The following is a 24,942-nucleotide window of genomic DNA, read 5'->3' on the forward strand; positions in this document are numbered from 1 at the left end:
TCACGTTCGCCCATACGGTCCCCCGCGTTGTGTCACGTCAATCCCGTTTCGTCCACGGTGGCCAGAAACGGGGTTACCGTGGCCGTCGGGAACATAGTGTAAACGTAGCATTAGGCAACCTTTATCCGCACCTGAACAATAGAATCATGGCAAGCCGGACAAAATCAATCAAACTAGCGTTGAGTAGCCGAGCGCACGAATAGTAAAAAGCTACTAGTATATGACAACAAAGCATATAGTTGTTGAGCTCGCCGTTGACTTGTTTGATACTAATGTTGAAGCGATTCATGTACTTGTATATGTCGATGGATTTACTAATTTGTTGATAGCCGAAAATGTAACATCATGTGATATACCCCCCCCCCCCTGTTACACCCACACATGTAATAACGCCCACAAATGTAATAACGCCCACAAATGTAATAACACTTTACCCACAAATGTAATTACACTTTACCTACAAATGTAATAATTTCACCCACAAATGTAATTATTTTGAATCGCCCACAAATGTAATATTGACTTTACCCTCAAATTTAATAATGACTTTACTCACAAATGTAATAAATTTGAAGTGATATTTTGTCGCATTTGTTCAAAGCATGGGGGGGGGGGGGGGGGTCTTAGGGGTCTTAGTTTAAAATTTTTTTTCTTTGTTTTGTTTTGTTTTGTTTTGATTTTGTTTTGTTAACTTTTGAATAACCGGGTCTGGAGAAAAGACTACGCTCAATACTCATGTTCTTCCACAGGAATAAGATGATGGGGTCTTATTTTTGAAGATTTTTAAAAAGTTTTGAAATAACCGGGTCTGGAAGAAAAACTACGCTCTAACTCCATGCTTTATTACCGGGTCTTAGTTTGGAAGATGGTGGGGTCTTTATAGTTTAAAAGTTTTTTTCTTTCTTTTTTACTTTTGAATAACCGTGTCTGGAGGAAAGACTACGCTCGATTCTCATGATGTTCCACAGGATAAGGATTATGGGGTCTTAGATTAGAAGATTTTTTAATTTTTTGAAATAACCGGGTCTGGAGTAAAGACTGCGCGCTATACCCATGCTTTATTACAGGGTTTTAGTTGTGAACAAATTCGACAAAATTCAAATTTATTACATTTGTGGGTAAAGTCATTATTACATTTGTGTTTGATTCAAAATTATTACATTTGTGGGTAAAGTGGTTATTACATTTGTGGGTGAAATTATTACATTTGTGGGTAAAGTGTTATTACATTTGTGAGTGTTATTACATTTGTGGGTAAAGTGTTATTACATTTGTGGGCGTTATTACATTTGTGGGTGTAACACCCCCCCCCCCCCAATTTCTCATTCTCATCCCGTCTGCTCGTAGTATAGTTCTGTACACAAACAAAATTAACATAAAAGGCCGCAACCACAAATTTGTTCACTAATTGCACTTTTTGAAATTCTTGAACACTTTGTAAGGTTTATTTTAAAGCAGGCCTGTTACCGTGACCGCAGAACTAAGTGTTCTTGGGGACGTTTGAAATGCCTACTGAAAATGCTAAAACACTAACATAATACATTTGGGAGAAAGTTAGAGGGTTGTTTTTAAGGCAAGGGGAAATCAGGTTTGCCATCGAGACGGACGACGTACGGGCGCCATACGCGACCAACAGCACACGGTCTGTAGAACCTCCTGAATATCTGAATTGTCAGAAGACCCAAGAGACCGAAGTGTCTGTCATGGTCGGTCTCGCGGGGTTTCTGACAATTAATTTGTTCAGAAGGTTCGCAAGACCGACGTTGTTTGCCTTTTGGAAATGTTGGTCACTTTCACTGACGGTTTACCGAAGGATCTCGATCTTATGGGCTGTTGATCTACCGGGATGACCGGGTTTACCTCTACTTTCAGAGTTTGCTACTTTGATATATAGCAGGACTTTCAGTTTTTCCTTTGGCCCTGTCTTCATTTAAACCGAACGAATTATTGAATTAATAATAACGTTGTATAGATTTTAATTTATAAAAGCCATTTCATACAAATCTTGAACAATGAAACCTAGCTATAACTTGCCAGGTGACCCACAGATTACGATGAATAATCCCACAGCGAGTGCGATTTTAGCCGCCATGTTGAGCAATATGTTCACAGAGCAATTAATGTTAGTAACTCGCGTGGATATTTGCTCATCGGCCTTGCTTTAGGGGTGGGATGGGGAATTTCACTCCCCACGTAAAGTTCTGCCCGCGGATCCATATAAACATTTGTCGAAAAGTTCAAAATAAGTGAGGGGGTGGATATATTGCTTTTGTAATTGTTAATTGACATATTGGTAAAATTTGGGCCTCTTGCGTCTAAACGATAATTGTAGCATAAAGTCGATTAATTATCGATCGTAACAATCTAATATCTAAATCCAATAAACTCCATTATTAATGCAAGTAGACACAATCTTACAATGGATTGTACCTATCTATAACTGATTAACTAATGGTATCTTTTGTGTTGTTCTAAAGGGTCCTGGTCCAATAACCTACACACCTCCCCTGCCTACGCAGGCATATATTACGCACACTCCCTTCAAACTGTTTAAACAACGCCTGTGCGCATTAATTCATTCTGATGTTTACTTTAATATTTGATATCATTAAAATGTATCACTAAAACCTCGTGAGGCATGATCAAAGTCTGTATTCTGGGTCAGTGGCGTAGTTACGGGAGGGGGAGGGGATACGCACTTGCCCCCTCCCACATCGGACGGCAAAAAAAAAAAGAGATGAGTCGAGCGAGGGGAGAGATGGAAGGAAAAGTAAAAAGAACGTCAGATAATATAAGGAGATTGGTTGCTTGAAGATGCTCTTCAAAGAGTCTGATATTATATGACTCAGTAACTTTGGGACAACATGATAAATCTTAAATGAAATCTGTTAAAAAAAAACAGGTCCATTAAACTTATCGGGAAATGCTTTCGGATGATCCGATCTGCGTCTTTGATGTAGCGTACAGCAGGGACGAAAAAGAAATGGAGATAGGAGTGAAAGATAGCAGACATACGGGTGAAGAAACTTAAAGAGAGTACGTTTGAATGTCTGTTTACTTTAAAATGTATACATCCTCCCACTCTAAAGGGGCAATATACATATTCCCCCGGCCTAGTCAATCTTCCCGCTCGCAGTTTGATCATCAAGTACAGCGGTTTTAAACCGGATGCCACAAAAGGATTTTGGTAACTTATATTATAAACAAAAATTGAATAACATCTTCTCCATGGAAGCCAAGCATAAGAAACCGCAAAATGTGTTGGGGCGGATTGACCAGACAGGGAGGGAATTTACCTGTTTCCCCCTGTAGAGTGGGGAAATTTTGCATTAAAAAATGAAACGGACACACATACATATTCTCTCTGTCTCTTTTTCCGTGTGTCTTCTATATATCTTCTTCTTCAAGATAATCTGCCTCCTTCAATACTGAAGATTCTTGCAGATGCCGTATACTCGGCCTGATTGGCGTGTGCAGGTGGACCATTATACCGGGGTTTCCCCCTACTCTTATACGAATAGTGCAAAGGGTTCTTAACGTGCAAGGTTGGGGACTCTCCTGAACACGGGGCCTCCATTTAACGTCCTATCCGAGGGACGGAGTGTTTACCACTTGACATAACCGGCATCTATGAACAAGGGAAGGGGCACGTTAACACACAACGCAGACTTCAGTCATCCGCCTGGGTGAGAGTCGAACCCGGGATTTTTGGTTCGACAGGCAGACGCTTTACCGACTGAGCCAACTCGCCTTTTCTATTTCTTCTCAAGACGCAGATCGGATCACCCATGTCTTACAACGGATTTATTTTATGACTTTTGATGATGTCTCCTCGTGAATAGCAATTTCGAGCAATCTATCTCCTTACATTATTTCACGTTCTCCTTCCTTTTCCTTCATCTCTCCCCTGGCTCTCATCACTCTTTTTTTGCAATTCGATCGGGAAATCATGAGCCCTCCTCCCCCCCCCCCAGCTACGCCACTGTATCTTGATATGATCGGTGGCTCCATATCAAACGTATCAAACATGGCACGAGGAAGACGAGGGTAGATGCTGCAAATTAAAAGTAGGTACAGCGCACCAAAAATAAGTACAACAAACACATGTTATTTGATGATCGCAAGTGATCAAGCTTTATGAAAGCTTCAAAAAAAAAAAAAAAACAGAATTGAAATCGGTCAATGCGTTGTGATTTTATACCATTTTTTTTTAAATCGCAAAATTACCGAAAAACCTGCCAGAAATGGTCAAATTGGCAAAAATGGCAAATTTCGACAAAGTTGACAACTTAATTCATCACTTTCTCGGACACAAATAATAAATTAAATTATCAGACACTAAAATATCATCTTTGTGGTAAAAAATACAAAAAAGAAAATTCAGATATCTATTACCGTTTTGAAAACACTGAGAAGCCAACAAAATAAGTCATTTTTGCCATTTTTGCGAATCTGCAGATATGAAAAAGTTGTGAAAATAACTACTAGTAAGTCCGCCTAATTAATATGCGCATATTTAATCAAATCAAAACCGAACATGATACATCAGTGAAACCTATGTATATCAGACAGGTATGGAAATATATTTTATTTGAAGAAAAAAATCATGAATATTCATCAAATATGCTAATTAGGTCATTTCAGCTAATTTTTATATATATATAGGAAAGTCAAACTGTTCAGTTTGTTGGCATTTTTAAAATCGTATAGATCATAATTATTTACACCAAATATTAACATTACATTCGAAGTATTTTTGCAATGCCAATAAAATATGGCGATGGAAATTACTTGGATTACCGTCGCAGCTATTTCCTCATATGTTTCACAAATTATTCAGAAAAACCGACCAATTGATGAGAATTTGCAGACTTACAGCTACATCACAGTATATTTGTCTTTAAAAAATGTCAGATTTGAGGATTCATGACGATTTTCCGAAAAGCCATTCAACAGGCCATAACATTCCACAAGGACTAAATTGATTCAATGAGTGAAACACATGAGGATATTGCATTTTGTGTACGGGAGTTTTATACATTGAGGGGCATTTTCACCACGTAGTCCAGTAGACGGTACCATAGACCATGCACATGACCTGGAAAAGTTGATAAGTACAAGTTTTTTTTTTGTTGATTCGTGTTTTAGATGGGTATTGAAGTAAATTCAGCTTGGTTGCCAGCTTGGCAACCTTGAGCAACTTTTTGTATAGCCTAATTAGCATAATCACCTAATTATCATATGTGCAATATGTAATAATGTTGCTTATCTCAATCCAGGAGGCCTAAAAACATGGATAATACGACTTTTCAAGGGTTTTCTATGACGAGGAATTCATTTATGACACCAGTTTTTTTTTTAAAGTAATGCAATTGTCTTAAAAAACCATAATTAGCATAATGAGCTAATTAGGATATGTTCAAAATATGGACTTCATTTTCATTGTTTATCTTTAAACCCTGAAAATGGTGCAATGCAACATTGTAAATCACTTTTGAAAGACGACAAATTAATTCATTAGAAGATATTCCATGTAGATATAGTATAATTAGCCTAATTAGCCTAATAATCTAATTAGCATATATGTGCAATATGTTACAAGGTTGCTAATCGTAATATAAAAAACCCCTGAAAACATGGATAATATGAATTTTCCAGGGTATTTCATGACGAGGGATTCATTTATGACACTAGTTTTTATTTTGAAATAATGCAATTGATGTAATATGTAATTATTGTACTATATTATAAGCCTAATTAGCATGTTTGTAGAACATCAATTATCAACCTAAATCTAGGAAGCCTAAACCAAACCTGCAAACATGACTGTTCTACTGGCCTTCATGGCGAGGCGTTCATCTCTTCGACCAAGGACGATGATGCAGTAAGTAATAATAATAATAATAATAATAATATGTCTTGTTTACCCAGGGTAGCCTCATCAGTATTCATACTGTTCTCCCTGAGGGCCCTGCAATCATATTATTACCCCGGTCATCGGATTCAGGCTTACCCGCACACAATGTATGCATATTCTCCACTCCCTGGGGAGCATTCCAGCCAGTGCATCATTTTTAAGTGCATTTATCAAATTCATCTAATTTGCGTACATATCTAATCATCAACATTTTAATTTAGATTTGTAGAGAGGTTACTTTTAATTAACTTAGTAAAGAAGGCTAAATTACATATCCAGGCGATTTTGAAAGGAAAAACATGCAGCACACACAACTGCAGCTGTCACCGTGAGAGATTATCTTGCTCTGTGTACTGCAAGTGCGAGTCAGGACTGAACTGTTGCAATCCAAACAAGTCAGAAGATGGTGGAGATGACAAAGACTCGCAAGACGAAGAAGAGTTGGAATGAATTCTAGTTAGTTTGCAACCAATGTTCCGCTGAGGTAAGACTAAATAGGCGAGGATTGTACCCTTGTAATATTACCTACGCACCTGAGTATGAACACTGTTAAATTGCAAAGTACCCTTATGTTTTGATGCATTGCACCATTTTCAGGCTTTCTACATATACAATGACCGAAGTCCATATATTGTCCATATTCTAATGAGCTCATTAGGCTAATTATGATTTCTAAAACAATTGCATAACTTAAAAATAAAAACTGGTGTCATAAATCAAATCCTCGCCATGCAAAACCCTGGCAAAGTAATATTATCCATGTTTTCAGGCTTCCTGAATTAAGATTAGCAACATTATTAGGCCTACAAATTGCACATAAAATATATGCTAATTGGATTGTTATGCTAATTTGGCAAATTATACTATACCCACATAAAATCAATGTGTCGTCTTTTAAAAGTGATTTACAATGATGCATTGCACCATTTTCAGGCTTTTTAGATAAACAATGACAATGAAGTCCATATATTGAACATATCCTAATTAGCTCATTATGCTAATTATGCTATTTAAAACAATTGCATTACTTAAAAATAAAAACTGGTGTCATAAATGAATTCCTCGTCATAAAAAACCCTTGAAAAGTCGTATTACCCATGTTTTCAGGCTTCCTGGATTGAGATTAGCAACATTATTACATATTGCACATAATTATGATAATTAGATGATTATGCTAATTAGCCTATAAAAAGTTGCTTAAGGTTGCCGAGCTGGCAACCAAGCTGAATTTACTTTAATACCCATCTAGAACATGAATCAACAAAAAAAAAAAACCTTGTACTTATCAACATTTCCAGGTCTGAAAAATTTCTACAGGACTAACGCAGAATAGCAGCGCGAGTCAATGGGCGATCAGCGGGCCATGTCACACAATGGATGAAAAGACAATATTCTAATTTGATTCACTGATTGCACTTTTTGAAATTCTTGAACAGTTGGTAAAGTGTAATTTAAAGTAGTCCTAATATCGTGAACACAGAACTAAGTGCCCTTGGGACGGTTGAAATGCCTACTAAAACGCTAAGACACTAACATGGTAAATTTAGGAGAGACCGATATGTCTTTAATGGCCGGTCACGTGGGCTTTCTAACAATTAATGTGTTCAGAAGGTTTGCAAGACCGACGTTGTTTGCCTCTTGGAAATGTTGATCACTTTCACTGACGGTATACCGAAGGATCTCGATCTTGTGGGTTGTCGGTCTACTGGGATGACTGGGTTTACCTCCTACTTTTAGAGTTTGCTATGTTATGCGGGACTTCACAGTGTAGAGGGCATACCAAGAGTTTCAGTTTTTCGGTTGGCCCTGTCTTCCGGACCCATACAACATGCAAACCGAACGAATTATTGAATTAACATAAAGTGGTATAGGTATAATTTCTAAAAACCATTTCATACAAATCTTGAACAATTAAACCTAACTATCACTTACCAGATGGCCCACAGATTACGATGAATAATCCCACAGCGAGTGCCATTTTAACCGCCATGTTGAGCAATATGTTCACAGAGCAATTAATGATAGTAACTCGCGTGGATATTTGCTCATCAGCCTTGCTTCAGGGGTGGGGTGGGGAATTTCACTCCCCTCGTGGAGTTCTGCTCGCGGATCCATATAAACATTTGTCGGCAAGTTAAAATAAGGGGGTTATACTGCTTTTTAAATTTGTTTACTGACATATTGGCAAATCCGGGCCTCTTAAATAGAGGCTGGGTTTAAACGATAATTTTAGCATAACAATCGATTTGCTATCATTCGTAAAAATACAATGTCTAAAATCTAATAATACCAATATTGATGCCATTAAACACAATCTTACTTTGGATTGTACCTATCTGTGACATTGAATTAAGCGTAAGTTACTAAGATTGAATGAAATATGATTAATTAATGGTATTTACTTTGGTCCAATAACCTATACACCTCCCATGCCGACACATACATACACACACCCCCTTAAAACGGTTCAAACAACGTCTCTGCACATGACTATATAAACCTGGAATAAATGCTTGAATTCAGTCTGATGTTTACTCTAATATTTGTTATCATAAAAATCTATCACTCATACCACGTGAGGCATGATCAAAGTCCGTAATCTGAGCCAGTGACGTAGCTATTGGAGAAGGGACAAAGAGACAATTGCCCCCCCCCCCCCCTCTCAAAGGGCAAAAAGACGCTCTTTAAAGATTATTATATTATCTGACTCAGTACCGTTGGGACAACATGATACATCTTAAATAAAATCTGTTGTAAGAGGTCCATTAAACGATTATCAAAAAATGCTTGGGATGATCCGATCTGCGTCCTTGGTGTAGCGTACGGCAGGGAACAAAAGGAAAAGGAGATAGGGGTGAAAGCTAGAAAGAGACTGAATCAGAGTATGTATGTGTGTTAGGGCCTTACTTTAAAACGTAAAATCTTCCCACTCTAAAAGGGTAAGGGATAATTTCCCCGGCTTAGTTAATCTTTCCTCTCACAGTTTAGCGTTTTTTAATCGGGCGCCGCGAAATTAATTTAGGTACTTATATTAAAATAATGTTTTGAAATAACGTCATCTCCATGAAAACAGAGTATCAGAAACTACAAGAAGCCAAATTATTTATGACTTTGGGGTATTTTGATGAAGAAATATAATTTCAGAAAATTGTCTAAAACATGATAGTTTTAGACAGTGAGGTCTATGCATATCCCCATAGGATGATGATATGACGATATTCGGGCACCTCGTCGCCCGTTTATTGTTATGATTCTAGCACCACATTCAGTGCATAACGTATTGTTATAAATGATTAACTGAATATAATCATTTCATTTCTCTATGATCGTTAGTATTATAAATGTACTATTGTTATGCATTTGTAATGATTTGATAACGAGATGTAAACATGAAAAGATTACGTTTATCATACGTGTCATTCATGTTAAAAGTAATTTAATTTCAATATCTTGCAATATTGTGTTGATTTATATAAATTATTATTCCGTTAATATTTGTGGTGCAGTGAATGAACAATAAACTATATTTCAAAATAAAAAAAAAGCATATTACCCGAATATGAAATGTAATTTGATTTGTATGTTGCACAAGAAATGCATTTAATTTAATCTCTTATTGAAGCTACATAACATTTCGCTAGCTCGCAATATTTGAGATCCGGATTTGGAGGTAGGAGGCCCTCACGGCCCTAACGCGAAAATGTGCCAGTATATGTTTACGTATATACTGTATACGAGGGATGTAAAACACATCCTATTTGATGAATGGTGGATTTGGGTGACGCGAAACTCCATAAAGGATGCCGTGACTATACAAAAAAACGCTGATCTCACTATGAATATGACTAACAAAGAAAGCGGACAAAATATACAGTTCCTCAGGTAGACAAAGGAACATCCCTTCACTGCTATTATGTAAAAAAGTGTGTAGAGCAGGTGTCACATGCATATTCACCTTTTTACATAATAGCAGTGAAGGGATGTTCCTTTGAAGGGATGTTCCTTTGTCTACCTGAGGAACTGTATATTTAGTCCGCTTTCTTTGTCTGTCATATTCATAGTCTCTAGCATAATATGCTAGATCAGCGTTTTTTGTATACTAACGACTGGTGAACCCCTCTCTCATGACTGAGCCCAGGCTACGCCATTGTCCTGAGTGTGCATAATTTTATGACATTATGCCATAGGCAAGCATGACTTTGAACTGTGGTTGGCGTTTCCAAACTAATTTCTGTCCAGTTTAAAGTGACAACAGAAAGATTATTTTACTAAGTCCACAAATCAGACTCAGGTAATGCACAGCCTCATGAAGATGTTCGATTAGAATATACTATAGAGTATGTGAATGCATTGAAACTTTGCTTTTCTTTTCTCGATTGCATCCACATTAAGAAATGTTTAATGTTTCGTATATTAGCATAAATATCCTCTCTCTCTCTCTCTCTCTCTCTCTCTCTCTCTTTCTCCCTCCCTCCCTCCCTTTCCTCAACCCTCTCTCACTCTCCAAAATTATGTATGATGTGTATGTAGTTAGCTAAATATACTGTTTTCGATGATCCCTATTGCCTGTCATGATCTCATCATTTTCCCGTGTCATCCTGTTTAGTAACTTGGGAAATGTTTCTCTAAAAATAAGATGATTATTATCATCGTTTTGGCAAGAATATGCAGGGTTGGAAATAATGATTGGGATAAACAACAATTTTCCAACAATATTCAGATGAAAGCACATCACACTTTCAACCGTCCGTCACTATTCATAATCCAGATGCAATAATAGTCAGGGATGTGGCTTTGCCATACTTTAGAGACTGAGACATATTAGAAATTAGAAAGTTTAATTATTAATGGTATCATTCTTTTAGCTACAAAAGTTGGAAATTCGCCTCCAAAACAATTAGAAATCTGCAATATGAAATATGTTTGTATGTATTTTCTTTTTTCTAACGTAAATGTTACATTCTAAGCCTGTTGGTAATATATTCAAGCTCATTGTCAGCTTCGATCCATGAATTATATTGTAAATAAATGCATTTCCTTTCGATATTATTTAGTTCTAATGCTTTAATGATACAATCCCTCATCTAACAAAATAAAAATTAAATAATTATGATGAAAATATCATCCAGAAAAATCCTTGGATTTGATAGCGAGTTTGGATGATGGGTCTTGAGATCATTGATGAGGGTTATGATGAAGTACATGCAGGGCCCTGTGACACTATTTGCATACCTATTAACGACGACAAATATTTACATACCTCTTGCTTCCATAAAGTTCCATAAAGCTATCGCATTTCGAAAATTATAATGAATGTATTATTAATTGCTCTCATTATGTGTTCTACACACAATATCATGATCTATCTAGCACATAAAAGAAAGCTTTGCAACAGAGCCCCTGCTTCGATGTAATTACACTGTAAAACAAATATGGAACACACAAATATATCAATAAAACATTATAAGATTGACGCAGTAAAAGTGGAAAAAAGTATATGACTTGTGATCATTATCGTAACTGAACTAAGTAATAATAGTAACAATAATTTCTTCGTATATACATGTATATTTCATCATATTTACCCTTCCATTGATCAAAACCCTTTGCAACTGATTTCTTGTTTTGAAGTCTGTAATGGACTCGCTAAAACACGTTACGTAAATTCATGTATCGTATTTTAAGTTTCGCAGGCTGATGTTCACAAATAAGAAGAAAACCGTTAACAAATATACAAAAATGGAAAATAAAGCGACATATGTACAATATATTACTAGATGCTACAGGTACAGAGGGATGTAACAAACAGATGAAATTCATCATAACTGATAAACATAATAACGAATTGATGAAGATTGTGATGAGAAAGAGGACCTCGTGACACATATAGCATGCATAGCGACAACAAATATTTACAGACCTCTTTCTTTTTAAAAGTTAATTTCACAAACCTAAACATTTTGCAAAGTATGATGAATGTAGCATTGTTTACTATCATTATTTGTTCTGCATACAATAATAATTATGGTATCTTTATGAATGAAAGAAAGTCTTGCGACAGAGCCCTTACTTCAATGTAATTACACTGTAAAACAAATATAGAACACTAAAATATTACAATATTACAGTAAAAGTCGAAACAAGTCCATGACTTGTGATCATTATCGTACCTGAACTAATTCCTAACCAATAATTCCTTCTTAGATAATTGTATATTTCATCATATTGGCGCCCCCATTGCATAAAGCGTTTTGATAACTATTACATGTACAGAAGTCTGTCATGGGTTCGCTAAAAATCACGTAACATAAATTTGTGTATTGTATGTAAAATTTCGCAGACTGATGATCATTGATAAACAGAACATCGCAATCAAATAAACTACAAATGAAAATAAAGAGACACATGTACAATAGATTACTAGATGCTACAGCTACACAGAGAGGGAACAACTTACTGATAAACATAAAGGGTGGTATTCTCGAAAGCGGACTATCTTTAGTCCATAGACTAAACCTGGTTTAAACCATGGACTATCTCTTTTGCTATTCTCGAAGGTGGACTAAAGTTAAGCCTGGCCTAACTAATCCACGGACTAAGTTAGGCCAGGTTTAACTTAGGCCGCTTTCGAGAATACCACCCAATAATGTTATTACCCTCATTTTTTTAACTCATGCAATTGTACATGGCCCTTGGAAAATGTAATTCATGTTGCTATTGATATTTAAACTTCCATTACATTATTTGTTAAGTGTCTATATATATCTCTCTCTCTTTCTGTCTTTCAAATCAGGGGAAATGCCTCCAGAGTTATAGTGGGCACATAGCATCCCTAAATAAAAATGAACTTACACATGTACATAATATATACATACAATGTTATAATGTTTTTCTAGCATTTTGTTTAAAACTTAACATATTACACTCAGGTTATCTTATGCAGTATATAGTCGATGGTATAGAGAGGAAGAGGTCTTACACATTTTTACCCAAATTTCATAACATGCACTATAGCCTCTAAATTACCAGTCACGTATTTTATACCAGCTGAAGATCAAATGAACAAAGAGTCTACAAAAAACCTAATTAAAACACCTGAGAAGAGACCTCTGACATGTCTAAACTTTATGATTGTCTTACGACATATTCCACAATGCTCTCCCCTTCTACCAATTATCATACATCGTAAATAACGGAAACTTACTATTTAATGGGCATTCTTCCCTTTATTTATTTATTTATTTATTTTTTTTTTTTTTGGGGGGGGGGGGGGGGAGGGGGCACTAAAGGGGAGGGTATAAAATAGTAGAATGTCAACAACAACAAATTAAATTGCCGATAATACGCTCAATCCAAAGACTAAATTGACGACTTTGTTTCGATGCGAAAGTCTGCTCTATTCATGCTAACAACCCTGCAACCGATCGTTGCTCTATGATCATAATCTCACGCGCGAAATCTAGAAAACCATGCTGTACGAGCAGATCATTTAGATTCCTGTGATCAAGAAGCATTCTCGTCGCAATAACGTCTCCTAACACGGAGCCACCGGGGACTGTTGTCACGTCTGTTTTGACAGGTTGTCTGGCACGGGATTTCCGACAAGTCTCCATTGCATTTGTCCATTTTGCCACCCAGTCAAAGATCTTCTTGGAGATCGTATCTGAGGGTGTATTCGTAGACCAGCGGTCTGTTCCACTCAGTTTTAGTATATTCCTAAGGCATTCCAGCTGATCTGATTTTAATCCCCGAACCATGTCTTCAATGAATGCAAGACTTGTCCCCTCCTTCATGTATTTGCCTGCCATATACGAATAAAGGCCATAATCGAGCATATGTAATTCGTACAGATATTCATACAAATATAGGAAACCGACATGTACGTATTCAATTCCCTAACAACATATTTAGTTGTAATTCTTTCATCTTGATTGTTTGTTCTCTGTTTTGAGAACTCACTTTGATTTAAATTTCGCTACACCAAAAACATTATCTTATTATTACTATCATTGTTATCATTATTGTAAGTATTGTCATCATCATTTGATTTTTGATCTACTTTTTTAGACCTTGCTACCGGCAAGATAAATATATGATAATGCATTCTCCACTTTGCTGACAAAGGCTGTAGCTGAAGGTTAATAACTTTAAAGACCCGTCCTCCGCCCCCACCATTTCGTGAGCACTATTTGAGAAATGTGCTCGCTTTAACCTCCACCTTCCCCATCACAGATTCCTGGATCGAAAATTGATATTTAATACCGAATTGGACGTACATAGATTCAAATTCTTAGAGGGTAGTAACTTTCTTTGTTTTCTAATTTCTTTTATCGTATCTCTTCAGCTTTAGTATATATTAAATAGCATATGGACTAACCTGCAGCTACTTCATCTGCGAGACCAGGCATCTGGGTCCTCCGCAGTTCATAAGCTAAAGCCGCACGATAGTTGAAAACCGACGGACGTGGCTTCTCTTTCCATATCTTTAACAGCGCAAATGCTGTTAATGGTTGTGAGGCATCGAAACCGTCAGCTTTGTCTTGATCAGTCAGCTGTAGCACATTCTGAAGTGATTCGCAGATTCCTGAACCTTGAAGCATGCCGGAAGTAGCTTCTAAATAAAAAAAAATTTCAACAAGATCAACTTCTAACGTCATTATTAAACGTGATTTCGAGTGCATTTGTCTGAATGAAATCAGTGACACAATTACGGATTCGACTATCCAAATTTGTTTGTTTTTTTGTTTTTTGCGTGATAGTTTGCTTAATTCAAGTGTAAAAGTAAAACAGGTTGGATTAGTCGTTAAAAATCTTAAAATGCCTCTAAATATGGGCTTGATTGATGAATTGATGAAAATTGACAAGAAAGCCGTATCATTGGATCAGACCAAAATGATATCGCATTGGATCATGAATGCATCAAACTATATTCCATAATAACTTTATGCTTCAGCAGATTCTTACCTTGATCAGCACTTCCTTCTAGGTTTGTATTGATTGCTTCCGAGATAGAACACAGCTCACCATAGCTCATGTTGTACTCTTAGAAATCAAAGTAAAGAAAATGCTGAACGGTTCTTTTATACTTTGAACATGTCAATAGAAAGATTTGCGACAACCAGATAATTCAAACTGTACCATTATCAGTAATGTTATAATGTTATAATGCTATAACGTTATAATGTGGATGTCAGTTCTTGGAAGCCAGTATGTACCACTTGCTTGCTTGCTTGCTAGGTGCCTTGTCTGTTCCAGACATTGTCGATCAAGACTTTCCATCTAGTACGTCTCACTCTGGTTCCACTTAGACCAATCAATGTTCTTGAGATTATGTATCTACAACATTAACCTTACAATAGGTTTTGTACCTCAAATAATAAAACCTATTTCAGTTTCGATATAAATATAATCTTACCAAACATTCCTGTAATAGCGTCACTATCATACTTGGAATTCGCTATTTTCCTGAAGAAGACCATTCGTTCTGGTTTTGTTAGGCTGGTGTCTCTAATGGATGAGTAGAGTTCAATGAGTAAGTTGATGGTACTACTCTCAAGGTGTGAAGGACTGAATACGGGTCGATATGATACCAGTTTAGTGACATTGATACCCAGCTCTTTAGCGACAGGACTAAGATCCTGCATGAGCAGATGAAAAGCCAGATCAACTAACTCAGCTTTGTAAATGTATGGTCCTCTTAAAGTTGGCAGCAAACCTGAGGATTATAAACAGACAACCATGTTTATTATTACAATGGATTACCGGCAATGCACATAAGGCTTTTCAAACACACACAGATCGTTACATAATAAAATTGAAAATGAATGGAATCTTTTACGTTTAGTGGTAACTTGACTACAAATAAATTGACATGACCCTTAGAAGTTGCGAGGTATTTCTAATTCAGATGGTAATCACATAGACGTGTATATTCTTGAACAATAATACAGTTAACAACTATTATTAATACCCTTATCAAATTCTATAGTTGTGTAAGTATGTGAACATTGATTTGTCCCGATTCATGTTAAATAAGAATTTGACGTATTACAGCTTACATCGAAAAGTACTGAACAAAGGCCTTGATTCAGCCAGTCAATCTTTCAAAAAGTCTTTCAAGAAAAGAACAAAACAGATAACTCTTCATATTTTGTTTTACTTCTGAAATTATCGTTTACAGATAGAAGAAATATTGCATGTAGGAAACACTGTATATCCCTCCAGAAATGGAGGCAATTGCTGATAATATGAAGATGTATATATTATTATGAGGAAATAAATATATAAGACCAGGGGAGTGTTTCACAAAGACTAAGATCGACTTTAAGTAAGACTTAAATATGGCAGGCCGTTCATGCCACTTTATGCTGAATTTTGCTCTCATCATTTACTGGCGTTGGTCTCTCAAGGGACGTACAAATCATGGTCACATATCTGCAGAATTTAAATTTGTTGATAATTCATTATCGAAGGAAAAAATTGTATCTAAAGATCATAATGGTGAGAGCAACCAGTGAAATGAATGGCCTGCCATAGTTAAAACCAACTTTAAGTTGATCTTAGTCTTTGTGAAACACTCCCTGAAATGGTTATTTTACAAAACAAAACAACAAATCTTTCATTCTTGAGCAACGAACACCACAAAAACATCAAATTGGTACGAGGAGTGAAAATAATTTAGTTTCACATGTTTATAGTTTGGACAAAGTAACATACATTTGCACTTGGTAAGAAGGTACCTTCAAGCTGGTTTGATTCCAAGGCTGAAAACAATTGCTTCCATTTATCCTCTAAAGGTTTAGCTGACGCCTTGGTTCTCCATTTACGTAGAGTTTTGAACCGTTCCCCTTCGTCATTAGCATCATCATATTGACAGTCAATGTTTAGTTTCATACAGACTTCCTTCATCGATTCTTGTGTGAGATGACGTGAAATCGTTTTGAGTTCCTCGTTAGAAGGCCAGGCATAAGCTATAACACAATGTAAACATTATTACCAAACTAAAGATAAAGGGATATAATATTGCTTAGTATTGCTTAGTCAGGAGCGTACGCAGGATTTTTTTCGAAGGGTTTGTTTTTTTAATTGGAAAAGCCGCGCCGAAAATTTCGCAACGGGGGGGGGGGGGGGGGGGGGGGGGTGCGTAAGAGCACTTTGTTTTGTCCCGAAATTTGGAAATTTGGCGGATCGTTATTTCATTCCGTTTGGAGGGGGGAGGGGGGGGGGGGTTGGAGGTAAGGAAAACCCCTCGAGGAGGGTTTTTTTTATTTGAGGGGGGGGGGGGGTTCGACCCTCAAAACCACGCCCTGCGTACGCGCCTGTGCTCAGTACTCCCCTTCCCCGGCCCTCCAAGAAAAAGGATAAATCGATTGCTACGAGGTTGGTTAGGCTGTCTATCAGTGAGCGTATCTGGTATAGCCAAAAACCGATCAACCCGCCTTCGTATTCTAGTGTTTATCAGCATTAGACGCATACAGCTTTAGACCCGGGTGCGATTTACCGTAAAATCAGGTAGTTATAGGAAAGGGTAAGAGAGGGTAAGAGGGTAAGAGCACTTTTTTTTTGTAACGAAATTTGGAAATTTGGCCGATCGATATTCCGTTCTTCTTTTTTGTCAGTGAGCGTATCTGGTATAGCCAAATACCGTTCAACCCGCCTTCGTAATCTAGGGCCCGTTCCTAGAAACCGTCATAAGTATAACTTCTTGACTATTCCATTGAAACGCGTGTTAATTATATAAAACACGTTCCAATGGGATAGTCAAGAAGTTTGACTTATGACGGTTTTTAGGAACGGGGCCCTAGTGTTTAAAAGCATTAGGCGTATACAGCTTTAGACCCGGGTGCGATTTATCGTAAAAATCAGGTAGTTGAAGGAAAGGGTAAGAAAGTTCTTTGAAGGAAAAGTACTCTTTCTTCTTTTATCGGGAGGAGATATGTTAATACTCTTGGGGTTTTTTTTTTATCTCCACTCCCTAAATTGCTGAAGAAGTATTTAGCATTACCTGACTCAGTTTCTATGTCGATCGTTTCTTGGTTTCTTGTAGATCTCTGACTTTCACGCCAATCAATCAGCATTTGATGAGTATCACAGAGAGCAGTCCTAATATCAGTAATGTCATTAGCCTTCATAGTACGTTTCTTGTCAATGCAGTCAGATGTCCTTCTGTAATGCTGCATCAATACCTCACTAAGACGTTGTTCAAGTGCTTGCAAAACCTCTTTTTCTACAATATTGAGAAGAAATGGTAATCACATATTGTATTTGTCAACATTTTATTAGAACGCAAACACGATATGGTTTTTGCCCCCTTATAGCTTATACATCATGTTAGTTATCCTTCTGTAGTGCTGTATACACTGTCGCTCATAATTATAGTTGGAATATTTTTGTTTTACCCCAATTTATGGAATTATTTAAAAAATAATTTAAAAATAATAGATCTAGATATAGTTGGAATATTTTTGTTTTACCCCAATTTATGGAATTATTTAAAAAATAATTTAAAAATAATAGATCTAGATATTAGTATTCATTCTCAGATTTTATTGAATAATAATTTGATAATGTGTGTTTTGCGTGACTGCTAAAGCATGTGTATGCTACTATGCTTATCAAATAGGGGACCTACGCCCTTAAGTCATAAATGACAGTAATGAGGATTAATGCCCCGCAGAAGGGCACTAATATAGCACATCGACACGGTTTTAATCCTGGGGCCTCACAGTTACGAGGCTATTGCTTTGTCACTGAACCATGACTGTACACAGCGGGGGCTAGGGTAGGGGACAGTTTCCATAAATAAAATAAAAAACAGAAAATGCAATAAATTTTCAATAATTTATTGCATTTTACCCCGGTCCCCAACATAAACAAATCCTCTGGATGGCCATGCATTATTGCTCAAGGCATGGTCACACAGAGGATTTGTTTAGGTTAAGTTTTTGAATTGTTATCATAATTTTGAAAGTATACATTCCTTTTCCTTGAAACTTGAACAAAGGGGTTTTCAAGTATACCCCATCATGTGATTAGTCTTTTACGAAACGAAGTCAAGATCAAATGTAATTCAGGTCTGCAAACTTAGACTTTGTTGTGGCATTAGCATCAAGTCTTTGTTCAAATTCCATGAAACTTGTACACAAGGGTTATCAAGTATCAAAAATCATATGCCACAAATTCCAGGTCACAAATTCTAGGTCAAAGGTCATTTTATGTCAGTATACTTGGGTTATGTTTTCACAACTTTAATATGAGAATTAATAAATCAATTATTGTTATTTGTTCATATTTCATTAAAGTTATCAACCTTGGTACAAATTATAGTAAATAATTCTTTTGTTGATTTTTAGTCAATATTCACTTCAAAATGCTGATTATATACAAAGGATTTCATTTTGGGGGCCTGCCAATGGGCCACCTTGCCTATAAATAATGTCCCAACCTCAATTTGTCATCATATCAAATTGCGTAATGCAGGCGAAACCGCCGAGAGCATTTCCCTTGTTTGTTATTTTACAGTGCTAGAAATCAAAAGCTGATCAAGTTTGCAAGTTTACCGATTACTTTATAGGGCTTTAAAATATAATGTTATCCACATGCATTTTACATTCATAAAAATAACAATAATTCACTTATGAAAATTGGTGAAATTTCCTTCAAAAATTACATAAATGTGATCATCTATCAGTATCGATAAAGCAAAAGAGAAAATAAAACTTTATTTGTAAGGTGAATAAATGGTGTTTCACTATTAAGCCTTTAGATTTGTCCTTAACTATTTCGCAATTACTTGCATCTCCCACTATCAAATTTATCATGCTACCGAATCACTTACGTTGTTTCTTTCTCCAAATGAAATATGCCGTTGAGGAGATGAGTATCATTAAAGCAAAATCTGAAGAAAAAAAATCAAAAGCGAAGAAGATAACATTGAGAAAAACATAACTATTGCAACAAGTTTGCATGCTATAAAGCGTTCAAAATATCACAATGACCTTCTGGTCATCAATCTTTGATATAAACAAAAGGCTTGTTCATTTTAAAATCTAACAATGTAGTTCTAATCAATTAAAATTTTATTTTTATGAAGGTCTTGTTCTCTAAACATTCCTAAAGTAAAATTACAAAGAAGATAAATACAAAGCTGCACATATCGGTAGAATTATGTTCACAGGTTCAAGGTGCTGTTTTGTGGTAGACATAGATAATACAAGCTTTCACGGGAAACCATAGCACACGAATTTTAAACTTTATTTACATGTAAACGAAATTATTTAGCTTACCTGTATATAATAAAAAATATGGTGTACAAACTTTATATTTTGCTGAATTCCTGAGTATCACTTTCTTTCTTAAAATGTTCTGAAGCTTTTGCACTATACTTTCATATTCCAAATAGTGTCCATCAGGTCCGTAGTAAGGTTACTGAATTTGCCTGTTCTCAATGGCTTAATGTTTACACGTTATATTTAAATGTTGATGATTTCTCGGATTTCCTCAAATTAACATTCAGAATGTCCATTATTTGAGATAACTTACAAACTAAGATTACCACCACAGTTGACTTCACTGGTTCGTCACCTTGGAGTAAGACAGATGTGGATTTATTTTCATTAGTTCCTGGAATACTGGAAGCCACACATGTATACAATTCTTTGTTACCCTTGGTGGCAATAGTGATGGTTTTGTTTTTCGTCCCGTCTGTGTTATTCCATTCTCTTGTATCTGAAGGCTCAAGTACTCTGGACCCGTATAGAAATACAAGGTTGATAGAGGGGTAGTACTTCATCGCTTGGCATGTGAGAGTCATTCCGGATTTGGCGACCAGGATGCAGTAGTTTGAGTCATGCTGTTCAGTATTCAGACATTCCTGGATGATTGGAAACGGTTCCAGAGGCTTGGCTAAATTTGAAATAACAATGGTTTGTCACATTGTCCTTTAAAATTTCATTTCAATTATACAGATAATAAACTAACGGATCAACAAAGTCAATTATAAAACAATGTTATAATTAACATTTTACTAAAGTGGTTCTTTTTCTTTAGTGTGTAGTATCCCCCCCCCCCTCGACTCCCTGCTCTCTCCATTTCTCCCTCTCCCCCTCTCTGACACACACACGCAGAAACAGAAATGCACCCAAACAGTTGTGCTTCTCCGTCGAAACTGGCACTCATCAGTGGCTAAATAGTTTTGGGGCAACTATAATTGTGGATAACATCTGCAGACAGCTTTACTGCAAAGCTGCTCGGCTGGACAACATGCTGCATAAATTCCTCTATAAAAAGAGCCCCCGTACATACTGTATTCAAGGATACCTCTAGTACTATGTCAATATGTTGAGAACTTTTAATTAGCTGGTGCTACATAACCAGCTATCCCTGAGAGGATCAGAAACAAATCTTAAAGCTATAGGGCCTCTCACCCTCCTGGCTGCAATGTTTCTCAGGGAGCCCTAGATTCAACTGAACCTCCTACGATCAGGTGCAGGCCGCCTTGCAGAGAGGATAACGCTCTGAGGTGTCAAAGACTCTGGCTTGTGTGTCCATGACGTCAAACTTAAGACTGTTGAGCATATTCTAAATGAGTGTGCTGTAGTACGACCTCCACATCCCCTCACTAATATTGACAACCCACATCTAGTATTTTTAAACGACTGTCAGTTTTTAATAGCTTAGTTGATATACAAATAAAGGTAAATATTCAAAACTCACTAGAAATAAAAATATATGGATTTTCCCCTGAACACAACTATTAAACAGTTTTGATTTGGATATTTTCCTCTTTTTTATAATCTAAGAACATTTAAAAGTTTTACCGTAATTCTTCCCATCATTCTATTATGTTTGTGTTTTATTTTGTTTGTTACGTGATAAATACATACCAACCACATTAACAAATGTGTGATTCCGAAAGGATATCCCAGTGTCAAAGTCGGTCACCTCACAAACATAAAGACCTTCACGATGGATCTGTAACTGGTTGATGACCAGCGAGTAATCTTGGGTGATGTTGTACTGGCCGTCGTACCGAGCACCAGTTCTTTTAGCAACAACTTGGTTGTTTTCAATTACCACCAAGCTTTCATTCGCTGAGGAAGTAGTTCCTTTTTTCCAAGAGACTCTTCTGGCCTTGATGTGAACGGTGCATTGCAGGATACTATGAGTGGCTTGACGCATCTGCAGAGTGGCTTGTGGATTTGTTGTGATTGCAGTATCTGAAGGAAAAATGATGATAGCCACTTTATATCAGAGCAAGTGCTAAAAATACATATCTTTTAATGTAGGAAAATAATATCCAAAAAATTTACATTATTAGTAGATGAAGCTAATTCAATCCCAAAATCATGATAATTGAGCAAGAATATCTTATTGGGAAAAAGGAAATCTACAAGTTCCAAAACATTAAATGCTTCTTATTGAAATATTAAATCGAATACCGAACATATTTTGATGTTAATAACTTATTTCAATTTGTATCTGTTAAGCCTGTCAATATAGTTTTTAAATTACTGAAGTGTTTTAACTTATTTTCTATTGTTGTGTTATGGCTGTAAATTTGTCAGTGTTATATTACTTTGTTTATGTCTCATTATTGTGATGCTTTTTATCAACAAGGCAGGTAGTTTTATAAGTTTTTGAAATCATTATTGATCAAAACTGTCATTTTTCTCTTTTACACCTTGTAGACCTACAATCATTATAAAATGTTTAAGATTTTCCTTCGGCGAAATAACCTACCTACAACTAAAGTATCAGTGTAGTTTTGCATTATAAATCCCTTGTAGTTTGAAACTTTGCAGTACATTCTTCCAACATCTGCCATTGAGACATTGTTGATGATCAAGGAATAATTTTCGTCGACGTCACAACTTCCATCATCGTATCTTGGTCCAAATACTTCTCCATCAAGCCAAACAACCATGGGGCTTAGATCGTCAGGATCACGGCCCCTAATCCAGTAGACTGCCAGTGGTTTTCCGTAAAAGTGACATGTTAGAATCCCTTGAACTCCTTGGACTAGTGTCTTCTTTACTTCGGTGTAAACCACGCCATCTGGAACCACCTGGGATGCTTTTAGACCTGTATCGAACAGATTGAAGTATATAGTTTAGCTGAATATGCAGTCGTTGTGGATCGTGGACTAATGTGCGAATGATCACTGAATTAGAGACTATGATTTAAGTGTGCATGACGGGCTAACACCTTTATTCTTCACAGAAACCTCTCCCAAACATAATAATGACTGATCTTGTTTGTGATAAAGTAGATTGCACAGATTAGCATGTTTAGTTTTAAGTTGGTTACATAGGATTTTGTTTTAATCATTACTGATCAAAAGTGTAAATGAATTTTAGAATTTTGTTCTAAATAACCTACCTGCAACTAAAATATCAGTATAGTTGTTCATCAGAACTCCATTGTTGTTAGAAACTGTGCAGTACATTCTTCCAGCATCTGCCGTTGAGACATTGTTGATGATCAAGGAATAATTTTCGTCCACGTCACAGCTCCCATCTTCGAATCTTGGACCTGATACTTTACCATCATGCCATGCTACCACGGGGCTTAGATCATCAGGATCAAGGCCCTTTCTCCAGTAGACTGCCAATGGGACTCCATCGAAGCGACAAGTAAGAACACCTTGAACTCCTTGGACCAGATTCTTCTTGACTTCGGTGTAAACCAGACCATCTGGAACTACCTGGGATGATTTTAGACCTGCATCAAACAAAAAGGAGTAAGATATCTGGTTGTCGTGAATCGATTCATTTTTGATGATTTCAGAAAACAAAACGATCTCAGACTATGATGGTTCGTTAGGTCTTGCATGCCTAAAGTGGGTATCAATATTTGTCAGAGTCCATGACGAACTGACACATTTACTCTTCAAGTTGTGATTTCTTCCCCCAAACCTTTTCGAAACATAAAAGTGTGTTCATGAATGTCTTTGAATAATAATAATAATAATTATCCTTGCTTATATAGCGCCTAACACTTCATATGTAGAAGTCTCTAAGCGCTCTACAATAATGCAGCATAATTACCCTGGCTTTAGCAGTGCAGCTGTTACGCGCGCTGCGTTTCAAGGAATAAATTCCTACCAGGTACCCATTTACTTCACCTGGGTGGAGTGTGGCAAATGTAGATCAATGAATTGAATGTGATGAGATACATTCTAAACAAAGAAAACACAAAAACAAAATTCACATAAAAGGCCACAAATACAAATTTGTTCCCTGATTGCACTTTTTGAAATTCCTGAACAAATGGTATAGTTTGTTCTGAAATAGGCCTATTACTGTGACTTCAGAACTAAGTCCCCTTGAGGACGTTAGAAATGTCTACTGAAAACGCTAAGACACTAACATGGTACATTTGGGAGAGACCAATATATCTGTAATGGTCGGTCACGTGGGATTTCTAACAATTAATTTGTTCAGAAGGTTTGCAAGACCGACGTTGTTTGCCTCTTGGAAATGTTGGTCACTTTCACTGACGGTATACCGAAGGATCTCGATCTTGTGGGATTGTCGGTTTACCAGGATGAACGGGTTTACCTCTACTTTCAAAGTGTGCTAATTCAATATATAGCAGGAGTTTCAGTTTTTCCTTTGGCCCTGTCTTCATTTAAACCGAATGAATTATTGAATTAACAATAACTTTGTATAGATTATAATTTCTAAAAGCCATTTTATACCAATCTTGACCAATGAAACCTAGCTATCACTTACCAGGTGACCCACAGATTACGATGAATAATCCCACAGCTAGTGCTATTTTAGCCGCCATGTTGAGCACTTTGTCAACAAAACAATTAATGATAATAACTTGCGTGGATATTTGCTTATCGGCCTTGTTTTAGGGGGTGGGATGGGGAATTTCACTTCCCTCGTAAATTTCTGCTCTTGAATACATAAACATTTGTTGTAAAGTTCGAAATAAGGGGGGGGGGGGGGTTGCTTTTTTATATTGTTTATTGACATATTGGCAAAATCCGGGCCTCTTAACGATAATTGTAGCAT

The 24,942-nt window shown here is 36.6% G+C and overlaps 1 protein-coding gene across 1 annotated transcript; it reads right to left on the bottom strand.

The window, feature by feature from the left end:
- Positions 1-24,709, bottom strand: LOC105443269. Its single transcript, XM_030995788.1, has 13 exons — positions 24,652-24,709; positions 23,297-23,638; positions 22,658-22,999; positions 21,802-22,134; positions 20,459-20,821; positions 19,755-19,814; positions 17,922-18,143; positions 16,657-16,887; positions 15,333-15,632; positions 14,882-14,959; positions 14,295-14,528; positions 13,368-13,718; positions 1-131 (listed from the first exon to the last, which is right to left on the bottom strand). Exons 1-13 carry the CDS (start codon positions 24,707-24,709, stop codon positions 1-3), a joined length of 3,045 nt encoding a protein of 1,014 aa, XP_030851648.1.
- Positions 24,710-24,942: the final 233 nt, after the last annotated feature.

Source organism: Strongylocentrotus purpuratus, unplaced genomic scaffold (assembly GCF_000002235.5).
Source record: "Strongylocentrotus purpuratus isolate Spur 01 unplaced genomic scaffold, Spur_5.0 spur5_scaffold_3, whole genome shotgun sequence".
Lineage (NCBI taxonomy): Eukaryota > Metazoa > Echinodermata > Echinoidea > Camarodonta > Strongylocentrotidae > Strongylocentrotus > Strongylocentrotus purpuratus.